At 41.8% G+C, this 25420-nt stretch overlaps 1 protein-coding gene across 6 annotated transcripts in view; it reads left to right on the forward strand.

Annotated features, from left to right (window-relative positions):
• aopep (aminopeptidase O (putative)) overlaps positions 1-25420 on the forward strand; it is a 339483-nt gene that overhangs the window by 250727 nt on the left and 63336 nt on the right. For 5 of the 6 annotated variants that reach the window (XR_013580231.1, XR_013580232.1, XM_078568338.1 and 2 more), the window contains one exon: positions 24297-24413. The exons of the other annotated variant lie outside the window; for it this stretch is intronic. Coding sequence is in view for 3 of the 5 variants with exons in the window: in XM_078568338.1 (XP_078424464.1) it covers positions 24297-24413 (117 nt within the window). In the remaining 2 variants the exon portion in view is untranslated. The remainder of the gene's footprint in view (positions 1-24296; positions 24414-25420) is intronic. 6 annotated transcript variants of the gene reach the window in all.

Raw genomic sequence — 25420 nt, forward strand, 5'->3', positions numbered from 1 at the left:
GAACATGTGCTTTCCGTTCACAAGTTCCCAAGCACAATTACCTGAACCAGGTATCTCAAAGTCTGTTCCCAAACAGGACCAGATATATCAGAGAGCAAGAGCAGTTGAACAGCTCGAGGGCAAACCGGTCCAAGTGAATGGGTGATTGGCAGGTGAATATTGCCAATGTGGAGGGAAGGTGACAAGATGCAAGAATCTTTGTGATAACATATCTAGGTAAGAGTAGTAGCTGGGAAGGTAAGAGCTCAATGGAAGCAATAGGGGGGCAATTTTTTTTCCTGCATGGGATGTGGGCATCGTTGGCAATGCCAATATTTGTTGCCCATCCCTAATTGCTTTGGAGAAGGTAGTGGTGAACTGCCTTCTTGAATTGCTGCAATCCAGCTGGTGCACGCACACACAGTGCTGTTAGGAAAGGAGTTCCAGGATTTTGATCCAGTGACAGGAATGGTGATATAGTTCCAAGTCAGTATGGTTTATGGCTTGGAGGGAACTTGCTGGCGTGTTGTCCCATGCGTCTCTTGCTCTTGCCCTGCTGGGAAATAGAGGCCATCTGTGTAAGGTGCTGTCAAAGGATGCTTACGAGTTGTTGCAGTACATCTTGTGTATGGTACACACTGCTGCCGCTGTCCGTTGGTGGTGGAGGGAGTGAATGTTTGAGTTGGTGGATGGGGTGCCGATCAAGTGGGTTGTTTTGTCCTGAATGGTGTGAAGTTGCTTGTGTTGCTGGAGCTGCACTCATCCACGGAAGTGGAGAGTATTCCATCACAATCCTCATTTCTGTCTTGTAGGTGGCGGAAAGGCTTTAAGGAGACAGAGGACGAGTTACTCTCCACGGAATTCCCAGCCTCTGACCTGCTTTTGTAGCCACAGTGTTTATATGGTTGGCCCAGTTCAGTTCTTGGTCGGTGGTAACTCCCAGTTTGTTGTTAGAGGAGGATTTGCGATGGTAATGTTGTTGAATGTCAAGGGGAGGTGGTTAGCTTCTTTCTTGTTGGAGATGGTCATTGTCTGGCACTTGTGAGGCACAAACGTTACTTGCCACTTGTCAGCCCAAGCCTGAATGTCGTCCAGGTCTTGCTGCATATAGAATGTACTGTTTCAGTATCTGAGAAGTTGCGAATGGTACTGAACATTTTGCAATCATCAATGAACATCCCCACCTCTGACCTTTATGATATAGGGAAGATCATTGATGAAACAGCTGAAGATGGTTGGACCTAGGATACTACTCCGAGAAACTCCTGCAGCGATGTTTTGAAACTACGATGATTAGCCTCCAACAACTGCAACCATCTTCCTTTGTGCTAGGTCTGACTCCAACCAGCAGAGAGTTTCCCCCCTGATTACCATTGACTTCAATATTGCAGGGCTCCTTGATGCTATACTCAGTCAAATGCTGCCTTGATGTCAAAGGCAGTTACTTTTACCTCACCTCAAATTAAACTAAATTAAAATGTTGAAAGAAAAATCTTACTTGGAAAGAATAGAAAGTTGAAATTAAATATATGAAATGTAAATTCCTCTTCAGTGCCACCAAGAGGAATTGAACATGAAGAAGCAGCAGTACAACTTAGCATTGAGAAGATTGCTAGCTAAGGAACTCCCTTCCTAACAGTACCGTAGGCCGTAGGTGTATCTATACCAGATGGACAACTACAGTTCAAGTTGACAGTTCACCGCCTTCTCGAGGGCAATTAGGGAAGAGCAACAAATGCTGGCCTTCCCAGTGATGCTCCTACTCTGTGAAAGAGTTTAAAAAAAAAACAAGTATAATGATAAGTATGCATACCTTACTTACAGTTAAACATAACACTTCTCACGTGACAAAATTGTAAATGTGACAAACAGTGCTTGCTGGACAAAACACTTTGAGGATGGCATAATATCTTGATGTGATTATTTCCTCTTCCAAGTTGGAGAATGTCCTGTTTTATAAAAAAAAAATCATTTAGCATTTATTGCACAGTGTATTATCAGGACTACTGATTTAAGGTTAGTCAAGATCCATTTTTGTCATGTGGCATTCTGGTATTTTATTTGGCGTTTGAAGATTGACTTCTGCACCCTGTTTTTCTGTGAATCAGTGGTCTTGATTATTATGTTAATTTATATACATCCAAAATAATAATACTCAGTTTTTGTCTGTTTGGACTGTTTTGATTGGTCAGTTAAGGGACATGTCTGTTGATAGGGGAATTTGGTGGGCGGTGCCTAGTGCACACGGAGACACGTGGTGCATGTGAAAGGTGAGCAAATGTGGTTGCCAACCATTTGTGGTGGTTGATGGAGAACAAAAACAGAGAAATGTAGGAGGGAAACCGACAACAAAGTTATCCTGCCTTGAGAGAGTCTCTCTGTGATGAATGGGATAGGATTTATGGGAGGGATGGAGGTGACATGGGAAGGGTGGATGAGGTGATGTATTTGATTAAGTGTGGCAAAATGGTGGGGATAATTTCTTATAATTTGAAAGCTATTTTCTGTGCTAAAAATGAAGATTCACTAGTTTTGAATGAAAATTTTTTAGAAAAGCTGTCAGGTCAATTACAAGAATACATCAGTGTAGATTCTATGGATGAAGAATATGTTCATAGGTTATACCCTCCAGAGTTTCTACACAGTCTAACTCAATGGACGTGCCACCACACAAACTTAGACTCAAGGAAGGAGTTGTTGCTACAAAACTTGAGTCCTAAATAAGGACCTTGTCTTGGAATAAGATTGGTAGTTAAGCTGTTTTTGAGTCAAAACTATCACCCCACTGACTTGAGCACACAACCCGGGCTGGAACTAGTGCAATATTGGGCAAGTGCTGCACTGTCAGAAGTGCCATCTTTTGGATGAAACATTAAACTGAGATGTCTGCCCTTCAGGCGGATGTAAAAGATGCCATGGCACTATTTAAAAGAGCAGGGTAATCTTTCAGAGTAGCCTGGCCAATATTTATCCCTCGATCAACTCTACTATAACAGATTATCTGGTAATTATCTCATTGCTTTTGTGGGATCTTGCTGTGTGTAAATTGGCTGCCAAATTCTTACAGAACAATGGTGACTACATTTCAAAAGTACTCTATTGGCTATAAAATGTTTTGTGACAATGAGGTTGTGAAAGGCATTACATTAATGCAAGCCTTTCTTTTTTATTTCGGTAAAATAAAATGCACAGTCTATACATTGTTGTATCACCAAAGGCCTTTCTTATATTGTAATGTTAAAGTCTAAAGTTGTGATTTGTTAGCATTGAAAAAGTGTTTTAGCTTTAAGGTTTGAAAACATTCATATATTTTATCCAAACCCCATTTTCCTATTTAGCTGACTCAAAAACTAAAATTCCGCAACAGGAATCAGGGGGGTGTTGTTCATCATATTTTATTAATTTTTTGTTTCATCAGAATACTGATCTGGGCAGCCTGCTGTGATTAGCAGAAAATCAATTTTGAAAGAGAATGAAGGAAGGTGATCTTGATAAATAAGAAATTACAAATAGGACAGAACCAAAATATTATGCTTATATTGCTCAAATAAATTTGAGTTTAAAAATTAGAATAACATAACCCACTTCGCCACTGGACTCACTAACTGTTCATAAAAACTGTCAAAATGCTATGCCTGATGTGGAAAGACAGTATGCTATAAATGGCCTGACTTTGAAACTTTAAATGAGCAGGGTGATCTTGGTGTCATGATACACAAATCCTTAAAGGTGGCTGGACAAATCGATAAGATGGTTAAAAAATTATGGATTACCTGGGCTTGAAAATAGAGCAGTAGAATATAAAAACAAAGAGACCATGCTAGAACTTTAAAATCACTGGTTTGGCCTCAACCAAAATATTGTGGACAATTCGGGACACCACACTTCAGGCAAGATATAAAGGCCTTAGAAATCTTACGGAGCAGGTTTCCCGAGATGTTACCAGAAGTGAGGGACTTCGATTATGAAGAGAGGCTGGAAAACTTAGGATGTGCACTTTGGAATAGAGAAGGTTAAGAGGTGACTTGTAGAGGTTTTCAAGACAATGAGAGGTTTGGTGGAGCAGATAGAGAAAAAACTACTCCCTTCATCTCATGGGTCAATAGCTAGAGGTCATAGATTCAAAATCTTTGGCAAAAGATCTAGAGGAGAAATGAAATTTATTTTTCATTCAGAGAGTTGTTGGCATCTGGAATGCTCCACCTGAACAGATGCTGAAGGCTGATTCCATAAATAGCTTTTAAGGGAGTTTGATAGCTACTTGAGGATAAGGAGCTTAGAGTTATGGACGAAAGGCAAGGATGTGTGACTGAGCATGGCAGCTCTTTCAAAGAGCCAGCACAGCAGACCAAATGGCCTCCTCCTGTGCTGTAAATTTGCATGATTCTATGTCTGTGCAGTTTTGTGCAGTTACATAGTACATCATTTAATACATCAGATTATGCTGCTTAATTTTTACAAATATGAATCCATTTATAACAGAGAAGATACTAAACAATCACTTCTGTTACTGAAACATTGCCTATGTTAAGAATTATTTTCAATTAGCTTTAGGATCTGATTAGAATGTGATATAAATATTTTGGTAAACATTTGGGCAGTTTCACATTTGTTCTGCGTTAGAAATAAAAATGGCTTTGCAGTTATCCCAAGTGGTCTGCAGTACAGCTAATACCTAATTCGTCTGAAATGTGTGTGATAGAGTTATTTAAGTTTAGAAAATTGGTACATACTGTTGTGTATATGAAGGATATTCTACTGTAAAGTCTTTCATAAAACTGACAGGCGATTAGCAAGATTTGAGATTGATCACTGATGCTTTAACCCACTATCAAATTTCTGTTCAACTCATTTCAAGTGTGTCAGCCAGCTAGCCACTGACTGTTTAGGTGTAGAAATTCCTGTTGTATTTGTACACTGCATAATGTATCAATCCATGTCCACAACATCTGATCCACTTTAAATTAGTGCTTGAAGAAAAAAGTTTAAACAAAAATGGGAAAGATCAAAAGAGATGATTGGTAAAAACATGAGATTATTAATACAGTATTCAGTGATTTTTCAATTCATGGTACTCTTCTTGCAATGGGTTATTTGTAAAATTATACACTGTAGATCATGGCATATAGATCGACCTTTGAAGCATCAAAAATCCTTACAAAAATGGGGGTTGGCTTATACGCTGAATTTAAAATGTGTCAAGTCAAGAGCAAAAAAGAAAGTAAATACTCAGGCTTGTCTCCATTAGGAGGCACTGAAAATCTGTATACCACTTAGGTGGGAAGGTGGCAAAGCTAAACTCTACTCTTTTTGGTGAGGAGGAATATTTTCAATATTTTATTTGATAAATCCAGTTTGTTCTGGTGCCTTGCAATAGACATTTGTGCCGAAAGAAATCACTTTCCGCCTGTCTAACTGCACCCAGCAAAGGAAACAAGGGATGTACCGAATGCATGTTAAATTCTGGGCAAAATTCAAGCTTTTCCCTCCCTCTCTGTTATAATTTACCAATATAAAAACAACATTGGGGGCTGTTGATCTTTATTTGACTAATTGATGCACATGTAACTCCATAAACACTCATGATGCTGGATTCAAATCAATTGAAATCGTGCACATTCAATTAACATAAAAGCTTTTAATTTATTAACAACCCAACTCTTTTCCAACTTCAATCGCCTTTAAGGTGCTTATACTGTCCACCAGTGAACCTGCCTCAAGTTACAGCACATAACAAGATACCCATAAAACTTCTGAAGGTTATGGCAATCCCCAGAGTCGATGTGATAAAATGTACACATGCCACCCACAGAGCTTTGTCCACTGGATAGTTTTACAGTTCACGTAAGAAAAATGTTAATTATCAGATGAAAAATTTAACATGGATTAAATTGTAGATTCTCGACATGGCTTCAATAGATGATTTCTTTTAAAAAAGATCTTTTCTCATCTAACTATCAAATTCTGTTATGTTTCCTCATGGTATGATTGAATTCATACTGCATTCCAACATTTTTTTAAAATTATGCTTTCGAAATTGGTATATCCCAGATAGACTGAGAAAATTTAATAGCAGAAAAAGATGGGGTGGCGGGGGGTGACTTATAAACCTAGTATAGGCTTAAACATGCATTTTGGTGCTGGAAAATAGGGTTGTTTTATATGCCGGACTGATTTATATGCTGCAATCTACGGTACTAGTTTCAAGTAACATTTCAAGTGAGGTTGTGCATTTTCTCCGCTATTTCAAATGGATAATTTCAGGAAAATAAAAATTGTAGGTCCAGAAAATATGATAGCTTCTGAAAACGGGCACGGGGCTCGTGATGTACAATTAACCCACACCCACTGCTTCTGAAGCAGGCAGCATGCAGATTCATGCTGCCTGATAATTTAAATGGTTGTGGCATGCAGCCAGTGTGTGAGTGGCTGCAAACCTGAGAAAGTGGGGCAAAATTGTGAGAGATGAACACAAGTTAAAGATCTCTTCCAGCTTCAGGGTTATCTTTTTCCCTCATTAACATCTTAAATATTCTGTTTCCAGTGCGATTAACATTACCATGTTTATAGTGTCATTTTTATGACAGCTGGTTTCAATTTAAAGTGATCAGTTCGTGCACAACTGCAGTTGTTTTAAAGCCACTGTATGTAATTACCTAAGTGGCAAGCATTGACACAGGCAGCTGGGTAACTTTAGTTTCTTGAGCTACCATCAATTCTGAAATATTGCCTCTGATCAAAACCCCTCTTTTGTTTGCCATCAGATGTAGTGCAGATGCAAGAGGCCATGGCTGAAACTATCTCTTAATGTTTGCGCTATATGACATGCCACTTTATTAAGAGTGATGATTTGTTGACAGTGGTGAAATTGTTATCAGAAACAAATTGGCAATGTAAATGCAATACGAAATTCTTCAATCAATAATGTTGATTGTGTACTAGCAGTTGGAGAATAAGCTGTAAAATGTGGGTCAGTTGGTAACGCCCTTGCCCAGAAACTTGAGCACAGGAATCTAGACTAACATTCCAGTGCACCATCGAAGGCGTTGTCTTTCAGTTGAGAACTGCCCAGATTGACGTAAAGGATAAGGTTGCCACCCCCCCCCCCACCCCACCATGGATTGGCTGGGAGTCTACCAGAATCAGCATCTATTTCTCAGTGATTACTGAAAGCAATCCAGGAGAGCTTAATAGGATATGTGAAATGTTAATAGGTATAGAGTGAAGGAGTGGATGGGATTGACAAGCAACTGGAACTTTTGTCTGTAAAGGGTGCCGATGGTGGTTGGACGCTTGCAGACCACTGGCTCTACTTCTGGTGAAGATGGCGGCCCCCAGAACCAGATTGAAACAGCTACCCTCTTTGTGGAGCCTGGGGATTGATTTGAGTCTCCTTGCTGGCCATAGCATTTCTGAGACTGAGGAAGTGCAGGTTGGGAGCGCTGTGCCGTGCAGTTTGTTCTTGCTGAAAGGCTGCCTATTCCTGGCTGGGATACGAAGGAGAAGCGGAGCTCACCCTGAAATATAGTGTGCGCCTGGGCCTGGGGGAGTGGGGCAGCCTGGGCTCTGCTGCTCACAACCAGCCTGAGAGAGGGGTTGGAACATCATTTAGATTCAGAGTTGAGATAACGTCGACCAATGCTTGGGGGGTATTGGGGAAAGGACTAGGATGACCAGATTTTCAAAAGTCAAAGTTGGCCTATCCAGGGCACATTGAGGAACCTTGGGAAGGTGGGGCTCTGTGATGATTGGCATGTTGGGTGACCACTGTCAGGGGCCTTGAGAAAGGATAGTATATAGGAGGTCATGTGATGACATCTACTGGTATATGTGCAGCCAGAGTTGGCAACCCTCGTAAAGGATGCGATGGCATTATTCATAGTAGAATCTGGACCTGCCCAATATTTACTCATCAGCCAACAGAACTAAAACAAATTATCTTGTTACATATCTCAGTGCTGTTTATGGACACTTGCTGTGCGTACATTATTTGCTCTGTTTTGCCACAACAATGACTACATTTTAAAAAATGCTTCATTTGCTTTAAAGGGAGTTCCTTCCTACTCTTTTGTCAACTGATATGGGCTCTGGACCTTGTCCTAAATTTTATCCAGCATCTATTAACCTCCTTTCATTGTTGACACTGCTAAATTGTGCTCCCTTATTGCAGTAAAAGTACCATAAACATGTGGAGCAGCTGGTTTATAATTTTGCAGCCACAAAGAATTTAGAAATGGCAGAAGATGAAACAATATAATACCTGCTCAGAAGTGTTTTTTTTTAATTCATTCATGGGATGTGGGTGTCGCTGGCTAGGCCAGCATTTATTGCCCATCCCTAGTTGCCCTTGAGAAGGTGGTGGTGAGCTGCCTTCTTGAACCGCTGCAGTCCATGTGGTGTAGGTACACCCACAGTGCTGTTAGGAAGTGAGTTCCAGGATTTTGACTCAGCAACAACGAAGAACTGGCAATATATTTCCAAGTCAGGATGGTGAGTGACTTGGAGGGGAATTTTCAGGTGGTGGTGTTCCCATCCATCTGCTGCCCTTGTCCTTTTAGATGGTAGTGGTCGTGGGTTTGGAAGATGCTGCCTAAGGAGGCTTGGCGCGTTCCTGCAGTTGTATCTTGTAGATGGTATGCACAGCTGCCACTGTGCGTCGGTGATTGAGGGAGTGAATGTGAATCAAGCAGGCTGCTTTGTCCTGGATGGTGTCAAGTTTCTTGAGTGTTTTTGGAGCTGCACTCATTCAGGCAAATGTAGAGTATTCTGTCACACTCCTGACTTGTGCCTTGTAGATGGCAGACAGGCTTTGGGGAGTTGGGAGGTGTACTGGCACATTTGTGTTGTTTTGATGTTTTATCATTTCAGAAAATGCAGTGTCATGATGGAAGAAACATTAAAATGATCGCTGTCTAAAACCTCCACTTGTTTGTGTGTGTTGCATCTCAAATTTATAGAACCTTAGGGTGGAAATCATCCCAGATTTGCACTAAGTGCGGTAGTGGGCGGGGAAAACGTTTTCCCCGCCAGCCACAATGATGGCTTCTCACACCACATCATCCCAAACCCACTGCATTAATTATGCATTCCTAGGAAACACATCAGTTCGATGGCAGGCAGGCTCTCATTTGCCCGCCACGCCATCACCTCGCCGCCTCATCACACCGGGCGCCATCTTTAAAGTGCAGCCGCGCGCACCTCTCAGTGCTTCCAACCCAGGACTGCTACACAGAAGACGTGACCCCGAAAGGCAAAATGACTGCAGCCCCCACGTTTAATAACAAGTTGCTCGAGCGCCTTTTTGACACTGTGGAAACTGCAGTGATGTTCTGCACCCTTGCTCTGGCAGCAGAATGGACAGCAACATTACCAATCCGGCTTGGGAGGCGGTGGCAGCGGGGGTCAGTGCCAACGCCCCGCAAAAGAGGACAGCCACCCACTGCTACAAGAGGATAAATGATCTCCTCCGTTCCACCAGGATAAGTCACTCACACTCCCTGGACACCTTCCCGATGCCTGCACCTCGGTGGTGCTTGTCATTGCTGCCAGAATGTTGTGAGCAGGTGTCGCAGAGTTCCATCATTCTCCCTGTGTGCTCTCAGCACCTTTAAGATGGGGCTGGCCCCCATCTCGTCAGCACCTGTGACCAGTGACACTGTGCTCCTGAAGGGACCAAGTGCTGAAGGCAGACAAAGGATCAGGTGCTTTTGAAGTTTCATGGCTGCGCCTCCATGATATGACCCTGATCACGGAGTGCAAGTGAGCTGCCCTCAGCCAGACAGGAGTCAGACATTCTCAGAGGCTATGTGAAGATCTATGGAGTGTCCTCACTGCATGTCGTCATCAACGTCCTGCAATCGAGTGACTATTAGGGCCTCCACTGTGTCTCCATGACAGGAGCATTATCATAGAGGGTATGTACGCTGCCATAAGCCAGACTGGAGTCAAACATTCGTAGATGCAATGTGAGGATCCATGGTGTCTCCTCACTGCATGTCGTCATCATCCTCCACAAATCTATCAGCTACAAGGGCCTCTCGAGTGTGCCTGCCTCGTCTGGCCAGTGTGAGGGCCTCATCGCCATCATCGTTGTCTTCAAGGACTTCCTCACCCTCATCACCATCGACATCCTCCTCATTGGAGGAGACCTCTAGCTCCTCCATCTACTCCTCAGCCAGCTTCTGTCCCTAATGCAACGGCTGGTGGTAAAGGACGCAGCAGGTGACCACGATTCGTGACACCCTCTGTGGACTATATTGCAGGGCTCCACCAGACCGGTCCAGGTACTGGACTCTCATTTTCAGCATCCCGATGATTTGCTCCACCAAGTTGCGAGTTGCAGCATGAGCCTCATTATAGTGCCGCTCTGCTGCAGTTTGAGGCTGCCGCACGGGTGTCATCAGTCACGTTCTCTGCGGGTAGCCCTTGTCCCCAAGGAGCCATCCCTGCAGCCTCTGTGAACCCTGGAAGACCTCAGGAACCTGTGACTGACTGAGAATGTAGGAGTGGTGCACATTCCCTGGAAACCGTATGCACACACACCTGCAGGATGCATTTCTGGTGGTCGCACACAAGCTGCACATTCAGCGAATGGAAGCACTTGCGGTTGACATAGTTGACCCCTTGTGGTGACAGAGACCTGAGCGCCACATGAGTGCTGTCGATCGCACCCTGCACCTGTGGGAAATCCAAGATCTGGGCAAATTCAATCACTGTTGCATCCTGCTCTCCTGGTCCCGGGCGAAATGCATAAATCTGTGTGCCCTCACAAAGATGGCACCTGTGACTCCATAGATGCATTTGTGGGTGGAGGCTTGTGATGTCACAAAGAGGTCTCCTGTGGAGCCCTGGAAGGATCCACTGGCATAAAAGTTGAATGCCGCGATCACTTTCACAGCCACTGGCAGTGGATGCCCTCCATGGCACCAAATCCTGCAGCAGCTGGCAGATGTGACCGACCAGTTCCCTTGGCGACACTGGTTCTCTGTCATCTGCAGGAACAAAAGCTGGCGTTTATAGACCCTGGGTCTAGCCGACTAGTGAGAGCTCGCTGTGGCTCTTCAGCAGTGTGTGCGGGAACCCCAGCTGCCCCTCCTTCCTGCAGGTGCTGCTCCTCTGTCTGCGCAGCCAGGCATCTCCGTTGCTCTCTTCTCTGTTATCTTCGCTCTCTGTACGCTAAGAGGCCTACAGATAGTCCACCAGGCTCCATGCTCCTGATGTACTCCTACTGCAGGATGAAAGAGAGACATGTGGGTTAGCGAGAGTGCTGGCCACCACTGGATGACCAGAGATTAGAGCGCTACATGGCTGCCCGAAACCCTACCCATCTCTGCCCCACTTCACCTGACCGATTGGCAGCAGCTTTGCCTACTGGACTGCATGCTGTGCTCTCAGCTGAGGTGCAGGCATTCTCCTAATCCACAATGCAAGGCTGTGCTGTTAGTTTGAACCATGGGGGAGGCTTGTCCAATCTGGGATGATACTGCAAGGGGCTGTGAGCGCCTCCACCAGTGACTGCTCCATGGTCAGCTTTAGCAAGGAGATTGTACAATGTGCCCAGTCGTCCAACTGTTCTGCAGTCCACTAAAACGCTTATTATTTGTGCAATGTCACTGTACACCCACCTACGAGTTCCCCTCAATGTGCAGCCCGCCAAGTGCATGCCTTCTGTATGCTGTTGTGAAACACGGCGTGCAAACACACTGACGTGGGCGGATGATCCAGCAGGGCTCAGGGGGAATGATATGCACATGTATTACAATGAGGTTCCCAATGTCATTTCCCGCCATTGACAGACTGAGTGGACGATCACAAACTGGTTTCACTAAGTTGTGAAACCGATTTCAGGCTTTCTCGCCATATTGTCTGCTCACGCTGCCGAGCATGCCTGACAGCCCTTAGAGCAGTCTGCCAACATTGGGTGTCAGAACATTAATACTAAGCACTGAAAGAATGGATGGGCACAGGTTTGATCCCTTGCTCTGTTCCCAGAGGGTCCCTGGTGGGAGGACGAGTACATTCTTTATAGCCGCTCCATGGCTCATGATGGAGCCCGTATGGCCCCAGCACCACCAATGGAACAAGGATCCCTCCCCGGTGATTGTTAAGGCATGCTTGACCCTGGCAAGATTAATTAGAAAGCTTATCTTGTCTTGGAGGGTGTTTCCTTCCTGCAGTCTCAGCAGTGGGCACCTGTAATGGTGATAGGGCTAGCAGCTCTGAAAGGCAGTCTGCCTTCCTCAATCGGGTAGTGGTCCTGGCAGCAGTTTCTTAATTCGCTGTTACTTGTAAAAGGCCACCCCAGCATTGCGCCACCCATTGGAGTGGCCTCAGCAGCAGGACATCTTGCTTACCCACACAATTCAGCCCCATGAGTTTCAACTGCTCATGGAGTAGCTAGCAGTTTACCTATTTTTTCTTTGCTCCTAGTTTGTAGGCTAATCAGTTCCCACAGGTTATTCTGCAACCAAAGGAATGGTCAGAGTTTCTGCTTATGTGACTAGCTGCGAGATTCAATTATTTAATTAAATTCCATTGTATTAGTGCAGTTTTGAGTGCCCCATTATAAAATTAACATAAAATCCATAGAGAGCGAACAGCGTAGATTCGCTGGCATGTTATCAGAGATGATGAACTTGAGGTATGAGACTATTTCCACAGGACTGAAGAAGGCTATGAAGAAAAATCATAGAGACCATTTAAAAATTATTTTAAATTTAGCTAAATAATTGAATGGAATCATTGAAGACAGCAGAACTTGGTCTTGCATGTTTTCCTAGCAATTAGTCACACATACAGCAGCTGAAACTCTGACCATCCCTTTAGTTGGCATGTTTGGCATCCCATCCACTTCCTCCATCTTAGCAGACCATGGCTGCAATGTGTCCTATGTACAGGATACAATGTAGTGTTTCTTCAAGATTTCTTTGATATCATCACCCAAACCCATGATCTCCATTACCTAGAAGCAAATTCCACTTCTCGTCACCCAGGTTCCTGACTTGGGGCAGGATTTTTAGTTTGACGGGCCCAGGAGCGGCCGGGGGACGGACCCCTGACTGCGATTGGCCCCTGACTGCGATTTCACGCTGGCTGGCAATTAACTGAAAGGCTCAGTGCTGTCGGGGTGGGGGCCGGAGGAGGGTGAGCGCTGAAGTCAGTGTGGGTGTGGGGGAGCGTAGAATGAAAGCTCCCTGAAGGCAGAGAGCTGACTCAAGGAGCTGAAGAATTTAAATACAAAAAAGTAAAGATTTTAAAAACCGGGAAAAAATGTCCACGCATCAGAATCCGTCACCAGAACATATGAATGATGGAAATTCTGTCCAAATATTTATTTTTAATTAATATTGGAAACCTCATCCCGTCCTGAAAAATGCAAAGGCCATTGGGCAAGTTTACAGCTTGAAATTCCTTTCCTTTTAGAAACCAGTTGAAAAAATGTTAAGGCCCATAAATCTGTTCAGTCAAATCATGCTAATGCTTTCTATGTGTTTTATAGAAAGCTTCTGGCCCAGAAGCATGCAAAACTAAGACTGTCCATTGTGTAAAGGGTTCTAGTTGGCTAAAGCAACAATTTTATGAACAGCAGATGAAAGGAAATGTTGTAGCTTTGCGAGCGACATTTCACCAGCAAAATTTTGAATTGCATTGTGGGATATCATTTCAATGACTTCTGTAATTTGAAAGGTCAGATTACTTTTTCAGTTTCTGCTTATATTGTATTGAAGTACTGCCAGCTTCAGCCTCCATATTAAAATTCAATTGTTTAATAACTTTATTGACATGTTATACATACATATACAAGTATTGCACGCAATTCAGAGTAATCTATTTGTACTAAAAGGACTTGCTGAAGGATTTGAGAATAATTTTGGAAAGAGCCACGTCTTGTGCATGAGAAAGAAAGAGTAAAGTTGTAAATTGGACTGACGTCGTATATATTGCCACCATTGATCTGATTTTAAACCATGAGGATAAAAGGAAATGTCATCAGGGAGGAAGTATGCATCATTTAGGCAGAGATCCCAGTGTGATAGTGGAGTAATAATAGAAATTGCCCTGTAGTCAGTCAGTTCCTACTGCACTAGTTTGAACATATTTCTGCTCAGAGATGACTTTCAATGCCTTCATTGAAGCGTGGATTCAAGCAAATTGGATGTTCAGCATACCAGCTGTACTACCGTAGTTCAGTGCTTTGTCTCTTGAATTTAGGTGCAGTTGTAGATGCTCAAATGCAAATTTATCACGTTTTGTGGCAGAAAAAGGTCAGTCGTGATCTCCTTAAGCAACATTTGTCTGTGTAAATGATCAATCTGGTTTGCTATGATAAATCTGATGTTAGAATTGATAAATAGTCTTAGAATGCTTTTGTTTCAGGATATTAAAGTCATGATTGCTCAAGCCTGACCTTGTAGCAGCTGCAGTGAAGCTTCAAATGTGTGAGAACTGAAGGAGAGTTTTATGCATCACAGTGCTATGCACAGCCCCATGACTGAAATGTAATTTAACTCATCAGTTCTTCCATTATGCTGTTGATGTTTTGGATATAGTTTCATTGCTTCATAATCAAAGGTAATCTTATTTGAATGCTCTTTTGAAGTTTGGAGCAGGGTGTGCTTTTTTTCTCCTGGCAAACATTTCATTCGTAAAAGCTGTGAATCTGAATTTTCAGTGGTGAGTAAGAACAAAACACTATAAAAAATAATTATATTTATTACCATCCTTTGAACAGAATAAAGATTTGAAACCTTTTGGATATTAAACTTTGTTGTTTTGATATCATATTTGTCAGTTGTATAAACAGGGCGTGACTGAATTATGTTGCATTTATCAGAGGTAATGGAGTTTTTCTCTAAATGCCTTGTTGAGTAGCTGCTCATTAATGCTGTCCCTTTAAGATATTAATTTATTTGATCTAATGTTTTGAATCCCAATAGATTTTGAAGCATTTGCTGGCATTGAAATTACCAGCAAGTTCAGTGTAGGACTCGTTAATTAACTGAATACAAACATATATTTAAATAAAAAATAAATATTTGCTCAAAGAAACTGATCGAGAATGATAGACAATGATTGAGACATTGAGATTTACTTAAAGGGAACTTTAAAATTATCTTAATGCATGCTGTTTTTTGGGAGCCAGAGATAAAGTACAATATAAGAACAGAGTTTGTTTTATATAGGCTCTCTATTGACTGAAGCTGCCATAAATCACAAACATCAATAAAGGTGTCGCCTGCATCATTAATTTTTAAAAATTTATTAGTTGGGAGGTTGACATGTATATTGACTAAAAATGTAACCTGACTAAAAAATGTGATGTGAGTGCACAGGGGCTTGATTAGCACTTTACTGGTACCATATTTATGATGGTTTAATGCATCTGAATATTGATTCATTTTCAGTGGAATATATGCTTGCCAAATAATCAGTTTGGATAGACTTGCTTGAATATTTTTGAGTGAGATTATTTTCAGTCTAATTCCAGACTTCCTTGATATAATATTCAGTTTACATAAGATCCCGGTAGTTTTCAGTAATTCTCTTTAAACTTAACCCCTACTCAATCTTTAGAAAACTAATACAAGCAAAAACATTGCCCCTAAGATCTTCTTTTCAATGTGATGCTATTTTGCTCGTGTGATCATATACTTTTGCTATATATGAAACTTCATTCTAAACTGGGCCTTTTTTCTCATTGTTCTCAGTATTCATTCTGTACAAATGAATAAAGCTTGTGTTTAATGTTTTTGCTGCACTTCAAAATAATGCAGTGGTCATAGTTCTTATAGTCTTACAAATGGTTTTCAACAGTTCAGAACAGTTTTGTTGAAATTTTAGAAAGTTATCAATGTCATTGTCTTAGCCATTATGTGATTTGTTATATTTTCACCCTGGACTCAAAAGAAGCACAGGTTGATTATCTATAGTCCTTTGGTCAACTCCACCATCTGATTTTTTTAATATCTGCCATGGGTTCTTCCTGCAGGCCGAAACCCATAATGCCTGGGGAGTGTGCTGTCTTCCAAAGTATGTACCAAAGTATGATAATCTCTCTGTGATGAGCCTTTTAGATTAATTCAATCATTGAATTTACTGAAAGATTATCTTACAAATAAGAATGTTCAGTTCAGTTCAGTTCTGCCAATGCAAAGGGAACTCAGGGTTTGGTTCGTAAGGCATGCGTCCAACTCTATGTCTGACAAGGAATTGCATTTTGGAGGAAAGCATGCCTGATGAGAAATGGCACTTTGGTAGGCAGGTTAGGGATGAATGCACCCTGTACCACAAAGCAACCCTCATCATCTTAGACTGACACTACCCAAGGTAGACCTGATGACATACAGGAAAAGTAATATGAAGGAATCTATGTCTTTAAATTTAATTTTTATGTTTTGAAGCTGTTCCTAATTAAAACAGAAACTAAACTGGAAAGGGAAACAGAACAGGTAAACGTAGAAAGAAAACTGACCCTCCCAGTTTCTAAGGAAACAAAAACAGAGATAAAAGCAGAAAGTGCTGGAAAAACTCCATGGGTCTAGCAGCATCTGTGGAGAGAGAAAGAGTTAATGTTTTGAGTCCAATATGATTATTCTTCAAAACTGAGGTTTGGAAACCAAACCTTCTGAGCAAACTGACCCTGGTCAAAAGATATATAAGGTCACAGATCAGTCCAAGCTGAACAGTGGCAGTTGATGAGCCCAGTGATGCACAACCAGCAAATTGAAGAAAGCCGAGTCCAGATCCAGAAGCTGTGAATAAATTGCTGCAGCTATTTCTGTTACTGGAAGATAGCATTGGTGGGTCTACCAAATCTAGACCAAGTTGGGTAGGTTATACAGACGAGTGTTATTTGTGGTGAAGACCGTGTCTGGGTAGTTGTACGCTGCTGTCAGCTGAGGATCAGACTAGCTCCTAGAAATAGTGGAGCTGAAATTCCTCGTGAGGAAGACAGAGTTTGAAGGACTTTGTGACTGAGTGTGATCACCAAAATCTGAGAGGACTGCTGAGTCAACTCAGAGGGGAGGATCTTCTAGTCGGCAGCGTGGTGGGGGGGTAGGGGTGCGCTTGCCGACGCATAAAATGAGGCGGGATGACATCGGGCGAAACTCAAAGAACAAAGAAAAGTACAGCACAGGAACAGGCCCTTCGGCCCTCCAAGCCTGCGCCGATCATATTGCCCGTCAACTAAAACATTTTGCACTTCCGGGGTCCGTATCCCTTTATTCCCACCCTATTCATGTATTTGTCAAGCTGCCTCTTAAACACCACTATCGTACCTGCTTCCACCACCTCCTCTGGCAGCGAATTCCAGACACTCACTACCCGCTGCGTAAAAAAAACTTGCCCCGCCCATCTCCTCTATAGTTTCCCCCTCTCACCTTAAATCTGTGTCCCCTAGTAATTGACTCTTCCACCCTGGGAAAAAGCTTCTGACTATCTACTCTGTCCATGCCACTCATAATTTTGTAAACTTCTATCAAGTTGCCCCTCAATCTCCGTCGCTCTAGTGAGAACAATCCGAGTTTCTCCAACCTCTCCTCATAGCTACTAACCTCCATACCAGGCAGCATCCTGGTAAACCTCCTCTGCACCCTCTCCAACGCCTCCATATCCTTCTGGTAATGTGGCGACCAGAATTGCACGCAATATTCCAAGTGTGGCCTAACCAAGGTTCTATACAGCTGCAGAATGACTTCCAGCTTTTATACTCAATACCCCTGCCAATGAAGGCAAGCATGCCATATGCCTTGACTACCTTATCCACCTGCGTTGCCACTTTCAGTGACCTGTGGACCTGTACACCCAGATCCCTCTGCCTGTCGATGCACTTAAGGGTTCTGCCATTTACTGTATAATTTCTGCCTGTATTAGACCTTCCAAAATGCATTACCTCGCATTTGTCCGGATTAAACTCCATCTGCCATTTCTCCGCCCAAGTCCCCAACCGATCTATATCCCGTTGTATCCTTTGACAATCCTCTTCACTATCTGCAATTCCTCTAACTTTAGTGTCATCTGCAAACTTACTAATTACCCCAGTTACATTTTCCTCCAAATCATTTATGTATACCACAAACAGCAAAGGCCCCAGCACTGATCCCTGCGGAACTCCACTAGTCACAGCTCTCCATTCAGAAAAGCACCCTTCCACTGCTACCCTCTGCCGTCTATGACCAAGCCAATTCTGTATCCATCCTGCCAGCTCACCTCTGATCCCGTGCGACTTTACCTTCTGTACCAGTCTGCCATGAGGGACCTTGTCAAAGGCCTTACTGAAATCCATGTATATAACATCCACTGCCCTTCCATCGTCGATCATCTTTGTCATTTCCTCGAAAAACTCGATCAAGTTAGTGAGACACGACCTCCCCTTCACAAAACCATGCGGCCTTTCACTAATACGCCCATTTGCTTCCAAATGGTAGTAAATCCTGTCACGAAGAATCTTCTCCAATAATTTCCCTACCACTGACATAAGGCTCACTGGCCTGTAATTTCCTGGATTATCCCTGCTATCCTTCTTAAACAATGGAACAACATTGGCCATTCTCCAGTCCTCTGGGACCTCACCGGCCTGTAATTTCCTGGATTATCCCTGCTATCCTTCTTAAACAATGGAACAACATTGGCTATTCTCCAGTCCTCTGGGACCTCACCCGGAGTCACTCCCGACATCACCCCGCCTATTGAGGCCATTTATAAACCAATTTAGGTAATTGACCGGGCTGCCCATCCAACCTTAGGGTTGGCAGGCAGGCCGGGAGCTCTGGCTGGCTTCAGAAAAAGCTTGAAACCTCATCCACTGGCGGGATGAGGTTTCATGAGGGTTTTAAAATATTTAATAAAGGTTCGAGTAAAAGTGATGAACATGCCCCAACTCATGTGACAGAGTCACATGAGGGGACATGTCAGGGAAATTTTTTAAACATTTGTGTTAAAAGTTTTAATTCCGAAGCGATCTCCCTGAGGCAGCACTTAGCCTCGGGGAGATCAGTGCGCTCTTCCGCGCACTCCCGGCTGAGGGAACCCCTCTTCCCACCCCCCCGCCCGCACAGGGAGCACATGGTGCTTCCTGGCGGACGTCACACTGGGCAGGCCTTAATTGGCCCGCCCATGTAAAATGGCGGCGCGTCCCTGTTCCTGCACTTCAACGGGAGGGGGGGGGGGGGGGCGGATTTTTCCCATAAGACCTGTCTTAGTTGTATCTGCCATTTAATGTGCAATTCATAGTTTATATTCAACCATAGTTTGCCTGTTAATTCATGTTTAGCTGATGTTAATTCTGGATATTAGTATATAAGATAGATAGTATTTAGTGTTTGCTTTGTTGACTCTTGTATAGTTAAAAAAAAATTATGTTTTAAACCGTGGAATCTTATGGCTTTATTCTTTTTGAAAATAACTGGAATTTTGAATTTTGTCTACTTTAAAAAAATAGTCATTGGTCTCTACCGAGATTATAACAGAAGATTGTTGAGATTTGTGACAGGGATTCCACTATATATTTTTTTGCTTGCACCTTGACATGTTGACAGGACCAGGTGAGGGTAACTACAGTGTTTCTGCTCATTCACATTGGTTGAGGAAAACATGGAGTTCAAATTTTCTAGCTTTAATCAACCTTGGTTCAATTGTAGTACAAGTTAAGTACAATGTAAAACTCCTGTACCCCGACTAATGCAGACCTGAGCCTGAGTGGTCTGACAAAATAGTTTGTTGTTTAAATGGAATGTATGGTTAGCAAAAAAGCTGTTAGAATTAGCTTTCTGCCAGGTATTGTTGGTGCTTTACAATCATTAGAGGAATGCATAATGGTTGTCTTCACACACGAGTCACTTATATAATAAACATCTTAGGAATCTTAATGTACACAAACAGTTGGTATATTTTGATTTGGTACAAATTGCTGTTGTCAGTAGATACTTAAGGAATATGCTTTTTCATACTCTATAATAAAGACCCTTGCTTTTTTGTGCTTATTATGCATTAGTTGCTATCCAGGCTTTCCCTAATTTTAGCAGGCTTATAATTCATCTCCTATAACTGTCATTCTATCTGTGTGTACCTAGAGTAATTCTAGAGAAACCTTTTTCTTTTTGTAGAGATGCACCTTTTGATTTCTTTTGTCGTTCTCTGAATCCATGTAATATATGAAAACATCAGCACATTAGTAGACAATAATAGGGATTTCTGAACATTCAAAAGGAAAATATTAGTAAAAGGAGAGAAGACAGCACTGGAGGTAAATAGATCCAACAGAAAACTCATAAGCATTTGCCCACTGGCTGTATAAGTCCCAAGAGAGATAACTAAACTTCTGAACTAGTTCTGGAATTGCAACAGAACTTGCTAAGAGGATAGCATTAAAATATATTGAAGATGTTAAGTTGTGGCCTGTGAAGGGTACATCGATTTCCCATGTAAGAAGTTTTAAGACTTCTTAAAAGGTGCACATTAGGTTGTATGCCTCCTCAAAATGACCCTACACTTACTGAAGCCAATGACCAAGTTTGGGATATTACAGTGGTCAAGTGCCTGGAATGGTAATAGGAATTGGCTGAGAAAGCATGATAGTGCTTCCCATTGTAAAGACAGTTTAGATGAAGAATAACTAGAGCATTCATTATCGTAGATACATTTGAGTTTCGACCCTTAAAGGAATGAAAATGGAGATTGGGAGGGAATTAGAAATAGAGGTAAGGAACTATTTGAGTAAATCACCAGTGGCAGGAAGATGTCTGCGATGAGGGAGACGAGTAGGGATCGTCTCTTGTGATCGAGACTTAGGCATTGAGACTACAAAAGATGGCACGGCCAAGGAATTGTTGGTGGGAATGTTTACTCGAGGGATGAGATTGAGTGGGGATGTTCAGTAATATGTTTCTAATAGAATTAGAAACTACTTTTCTTACTTGAAGATGAAATACGCTACTCCTGATATATAGTTTGTTACCAGTATTTTATATACATTTTGTTGGTGGGAGCAGGAGTAGGCCATTCCGCCCATCAAACCAGCTCCTGCTAACTTAAAAGTTTCCAGAGTTACAAACAAAAAGTGTGGTTTGCAAGCAATTATAATGATGAATCTTCCATAAATTGCGCCATCAGACCAATTTCATTGTGTAATCCGCATGAATGAAAAATAGTGAATTGGCATAAGAGGTAAAGCGAGTAAGAAAATGGGAGGATATGTAGGAGCATAGGACTTAGGAACAGGAGTAGGCCATTCAGCCCTTTGAGTCTGCTCTGCCATTCAGTAAGGTCATGGCTGACCTGGTTGTGCTCTCACTTTGCTGTCTGCTCCCCCATAACCCTTGACTCTCTTGTCAATCAGAAATCTGCCTAACTCTGCCTTGAATAAATTCAATGACCCAGCCTCCGCTGTTTTCTGGGGAAGAGAATTCCACATACTAATGATCCCTTGAGAGAAAAAAATTTCTCTTCATCTCTGTCTTAAATGATAGACCTCATTCTTAAACTGTGCCCCCTGGTTCTAGTCTCTCCCACAAGTGGGACCATCCTCCTGGTATCTACCCTATCAAATCCCCTCAGGATCTTAAATACAAACAGAAAATGCTGGAAAAACTCAGTAGGTTTGAGTTTTATGTTTCAACAAGATAACCTCTGATTCTTCTAAACTCCAATGTGTATATGCCCAACCTGTTCAACCTTTCTTCATAAGACAAGCCCCTCATCCCAGGAATGAGTCAAGTTGAACCTCTTTGTACTGCTTCTAATGCAATTATACCTTTTGTCAAAATAAGAGACCAAACTGTACACAGTATTCCAATGTGGTCTCACCAAGGCCCTATACAGCTACAGTAAAACTTCCCTACTTTTATATTCCTCTTGCAATAAATGCCACATTCCATTTGCCTTCCTAATTGCGGTACCTAATAGAATGTTATCATTTATTGTGAGGGGAATTGAATACAAAAGTAGGGAGGTTATGCTTCAGTTATACAGAGCGCTAGTGAGACAACATCTGGAGTACAGTGTACAGTAATGGTCACCTTATTTGAGGAAGGATGTAATGCATTGGAAGCAGTTTAGAGAAGGTTTACCAGACTCAGACTCATACCTGGAATTGGCAGGTTATCTTATGAGGCTAGGCTTGTATCAGCTGGAGTTTAGAAGAGTAAGAGGCGACTTGATTGAAACATATAAGATCCTATGGGGACTTGACAGTTGGATGTCGAGAGGATGTTTCCTCTTGTGGAAGAATCTAGAACTAGGGGTCACTGTTTGAAAATAAGGGTCACCCATTTAAAACAGAGATGAGGTGAAATTTTTTCTCTCAGAAGGTTGAGAGTCTTTGGAACTCTCTCCCTCAAAAGGCAGTGGAAGCAGAGTCTTTGAATATTTTTAAGGCAGAGGTGGATAGATTCTTGGTGAGCAAGGGGGTGATAGGTTATCGGGGGGTGGCGGCATGCAGATTTGAGGTTACTATTAGATCAGCCATGATCTTATTAAATGGTGGAGCAGGCTCAAGGGGCCGAATGGCCTGCTCCTGCTCCTTGTTCGTGTTCATGTACCTCATACTAACTTTTTGCGATTCATGCACCAGGACACCCAGATCCTACTGTATCATAGAGTTTTGCAATCTTTCACCATTTAAATAGTATACTGCTTTTCTATTTTGCCTGCCAAAGTGAACAAGTTTACATTTTCCCCACATTATACTCTATTTGCCAAATTTTTGCCCACTCACTTAACCTGTCGGTATTCCTTTGCAGAGTTAGTGCAATTCATGTGAAATAAAAATTTGTGTATGTATTTACCAACCACTATTCCTAGGAAGAGAAGTTATAATTGTTTGGAATTTTTTTCCCCAGTGCAAATGGAAATTCTGACTTATCTCGTGCTCTTTATGTCTTTTTTACTTGTTAGTTTGTTTTGGGTTGGTAATGTTACCTCCATGTGAAAGATAAACAGGTAACAGTGTAATACTTCAAATAATTCTGTTTGTTAAACTTGAACATTTTTAGTGGCTTAATGCATATTTTTCAAAAATTGAGGTGCATGATTATTTTTACTCTTCCCCTTAACATTTTTCTATTTATCTTGAGGTAAGGGTAACTCTTCACAAGAAACATAGTTGGTGCAGGTTGTGTGAGAATTCTGTGCTTCTGCTGCAGGGTAAATAGGTCTTGGGAGCCAAATGGCTCATGCTTTTTGGTAGATGAGTGCAAGTATGCACAATCAACCTTGACTACGACCTTCATGTAAAAAATACACGCGCGCGCGTACACACACACACAAAGCTTTACAAAGATTCATTAATGATCTAATTTCTTTTACGCCTGGACTGTGAGAGAGAAAGACCTATTAAATGACCAGAGTTGAAGAGAAACCCATGGGGGCACCATGATGTTCAGTGAAATGTGAAGTGATGTAAAAATGTCTAGAAGGTAGATTCTTTAGAATTTGGAATGTTGAGTCTGCAAATTTTATTGCCATGCACCATAGTAAAATACAAGCAATAAAAAGTGAGCCCAGTTACAACTTGCAAAGTATCCTTCCCCATTAGGATCAAAAAGATAGTGTGGGATTTACGGGTGAGCTGTTGGTTTACAGGAGGACGTGTTAAGTTTAGACTGGTGGTTCCTCTTTGAAGTACCTTAAAAGGATAACTGTGTCAGTCATGTTAAATAATACTTCTGGCAACAACACTAGCATAAGTGATGCAGCATCTCCATATTTGGGTACACAAAAAAGTACTGCTTCATAGTTGGCCTGTTCCAGGGTACATTATGTTGAGTGTAGTGTGCAAAGCTAGTACTTTAGCTGTATCAAGGGCACCTGTTCCTGTCTTTAGATTATGGTATAAACAAATGTGCCTTGAATTAGGATGAAGACAAAAGTTGGGCAATGTAGTAGGGTGTTGTTGAAAAATAATTTTGCCTTGCGTGCAAGGGATCTTACAATGAAAAGTTATATTTTTGCAATTAAACTATTATAATTTTTGAGGACTGGTTGCATTCAAATTCAATGTATATGCAGTGCATAGAAATGTAAATGCTCATCAGAAAATAATTTAAAGTTTACATATAGTAAGTTTGAATTGTGAAATTTGCTAAAATATAAGTGGCTGAATGGTGTGCTTGTTTTATATGACTTGTAAATTAAAGTGTATTATAAAAATTATATTTTTGCAATTAAACTATTGTAATTTTTGAGGACTGGTTGCATTCAAATTCAATGTATATACAGTGCATAGATGTGACTCATCACATTTATACATCGTATATGAACAGACATTGCCCTTTAGTTTAACAATAGCTGTTCTCTCATTATACCTTTCTACATTTTAGCTTTTGCCAGACCAGCTAGTGTTGCTCCTGGAATTGCTGTTTGCAGTGAAGTCCTTGTCTTCCCGAACATTGCAGTGGTTACAGAAGCATTATTGCCTCAGGGAGCAGGATGCAGAGGTAATTCATTTACTGGCCCAGTGAACTGTTTTGTCAACACTTGATAAACTATGCCAGAGTGAAAGATGCAGTTCAAATGCTTAAAACAGCAGCTGTATATTCATTTAAGCCAGAACAGACAAAATGCTCTGTAAGTAATCAACTCCCCTCTTTTTAAACCTAATGGAGAAGAAAGGTTTATGGAGTCCTGCAATTTTGTTGGCAGGGGCAAGTCAATTTCTATCTGACTTATACAAAAGCTTTATTTGACATCTTATGTTTCTTAATTGTGCTTCATGAGTTATGGTCCACTTAAAAAGCGTTTACAAATATTAATGCAGCAACTTTGTTTTCAGTAATGCAGATAGCTGCGTTATCTTTCATTTGTGGAAATAAACCCATTTTTTTTCTGAAAGAAAATCAGTTCAATGTATTGCTTACTAAATTGTCCTGCCCAGTAAAGACATGTCACATTCGGAACTTTAAACATGGACTGTATTCAGTATAGAATTTTCTGGAACTGCCTTTTCTTTTTAAAAATGGACATTAAAAGGTTGCTAAGATGGCTGCTGAGGGCCAGGTTACTTTTGCAATTTCAGCATAGACTCAGATGTATCTCAAGTCTCCAGAAATTTCCTAATTAAATGACCATAGGTGGAGTGCCTCCTTTGAACGGACATACCAAGAGAAAACCATTTGTGGAATTCACACTTCCTATTGTTTGTCGACTTAGCCAATATTCAAAGTCTATGGACTCCTTGACTCGCTGTCTCCGAGCTTGAAACTTAACAAAGAGAGCTGTAGAAAAACCAGTTAAATCATAAATAGGCATGAATGGCCATTGTGTAGCAATGACGTTGAACTTTAAAGCATTCTGGGTGGACAATAGAAGTATTGATCGTGTGGTCGCCTGATCAAAACTGTCTTCAGAAAACCAATTTTACTTAATCCAAGCACCAGGAAAAATAGTCTGCAAACAACCCAGCAAAAACAAGCCGCAGCAGCAAAGGTAGCAACATCCATGCCTT

Source organism: Cetorhinus maximus, chromosome 2 (assembly GCF_964194155.1).
Source record: "Cetorhinus maximus chromosome 2, sCetMax3.hap1.1, whole genome shotgun sequence".
NCBI lineage: Eukaryota > Metazoa > Chordata > Chondrichthyes > Lamniformes > Cetorhinidae > Cetorhinus > Cetorhinus maximus.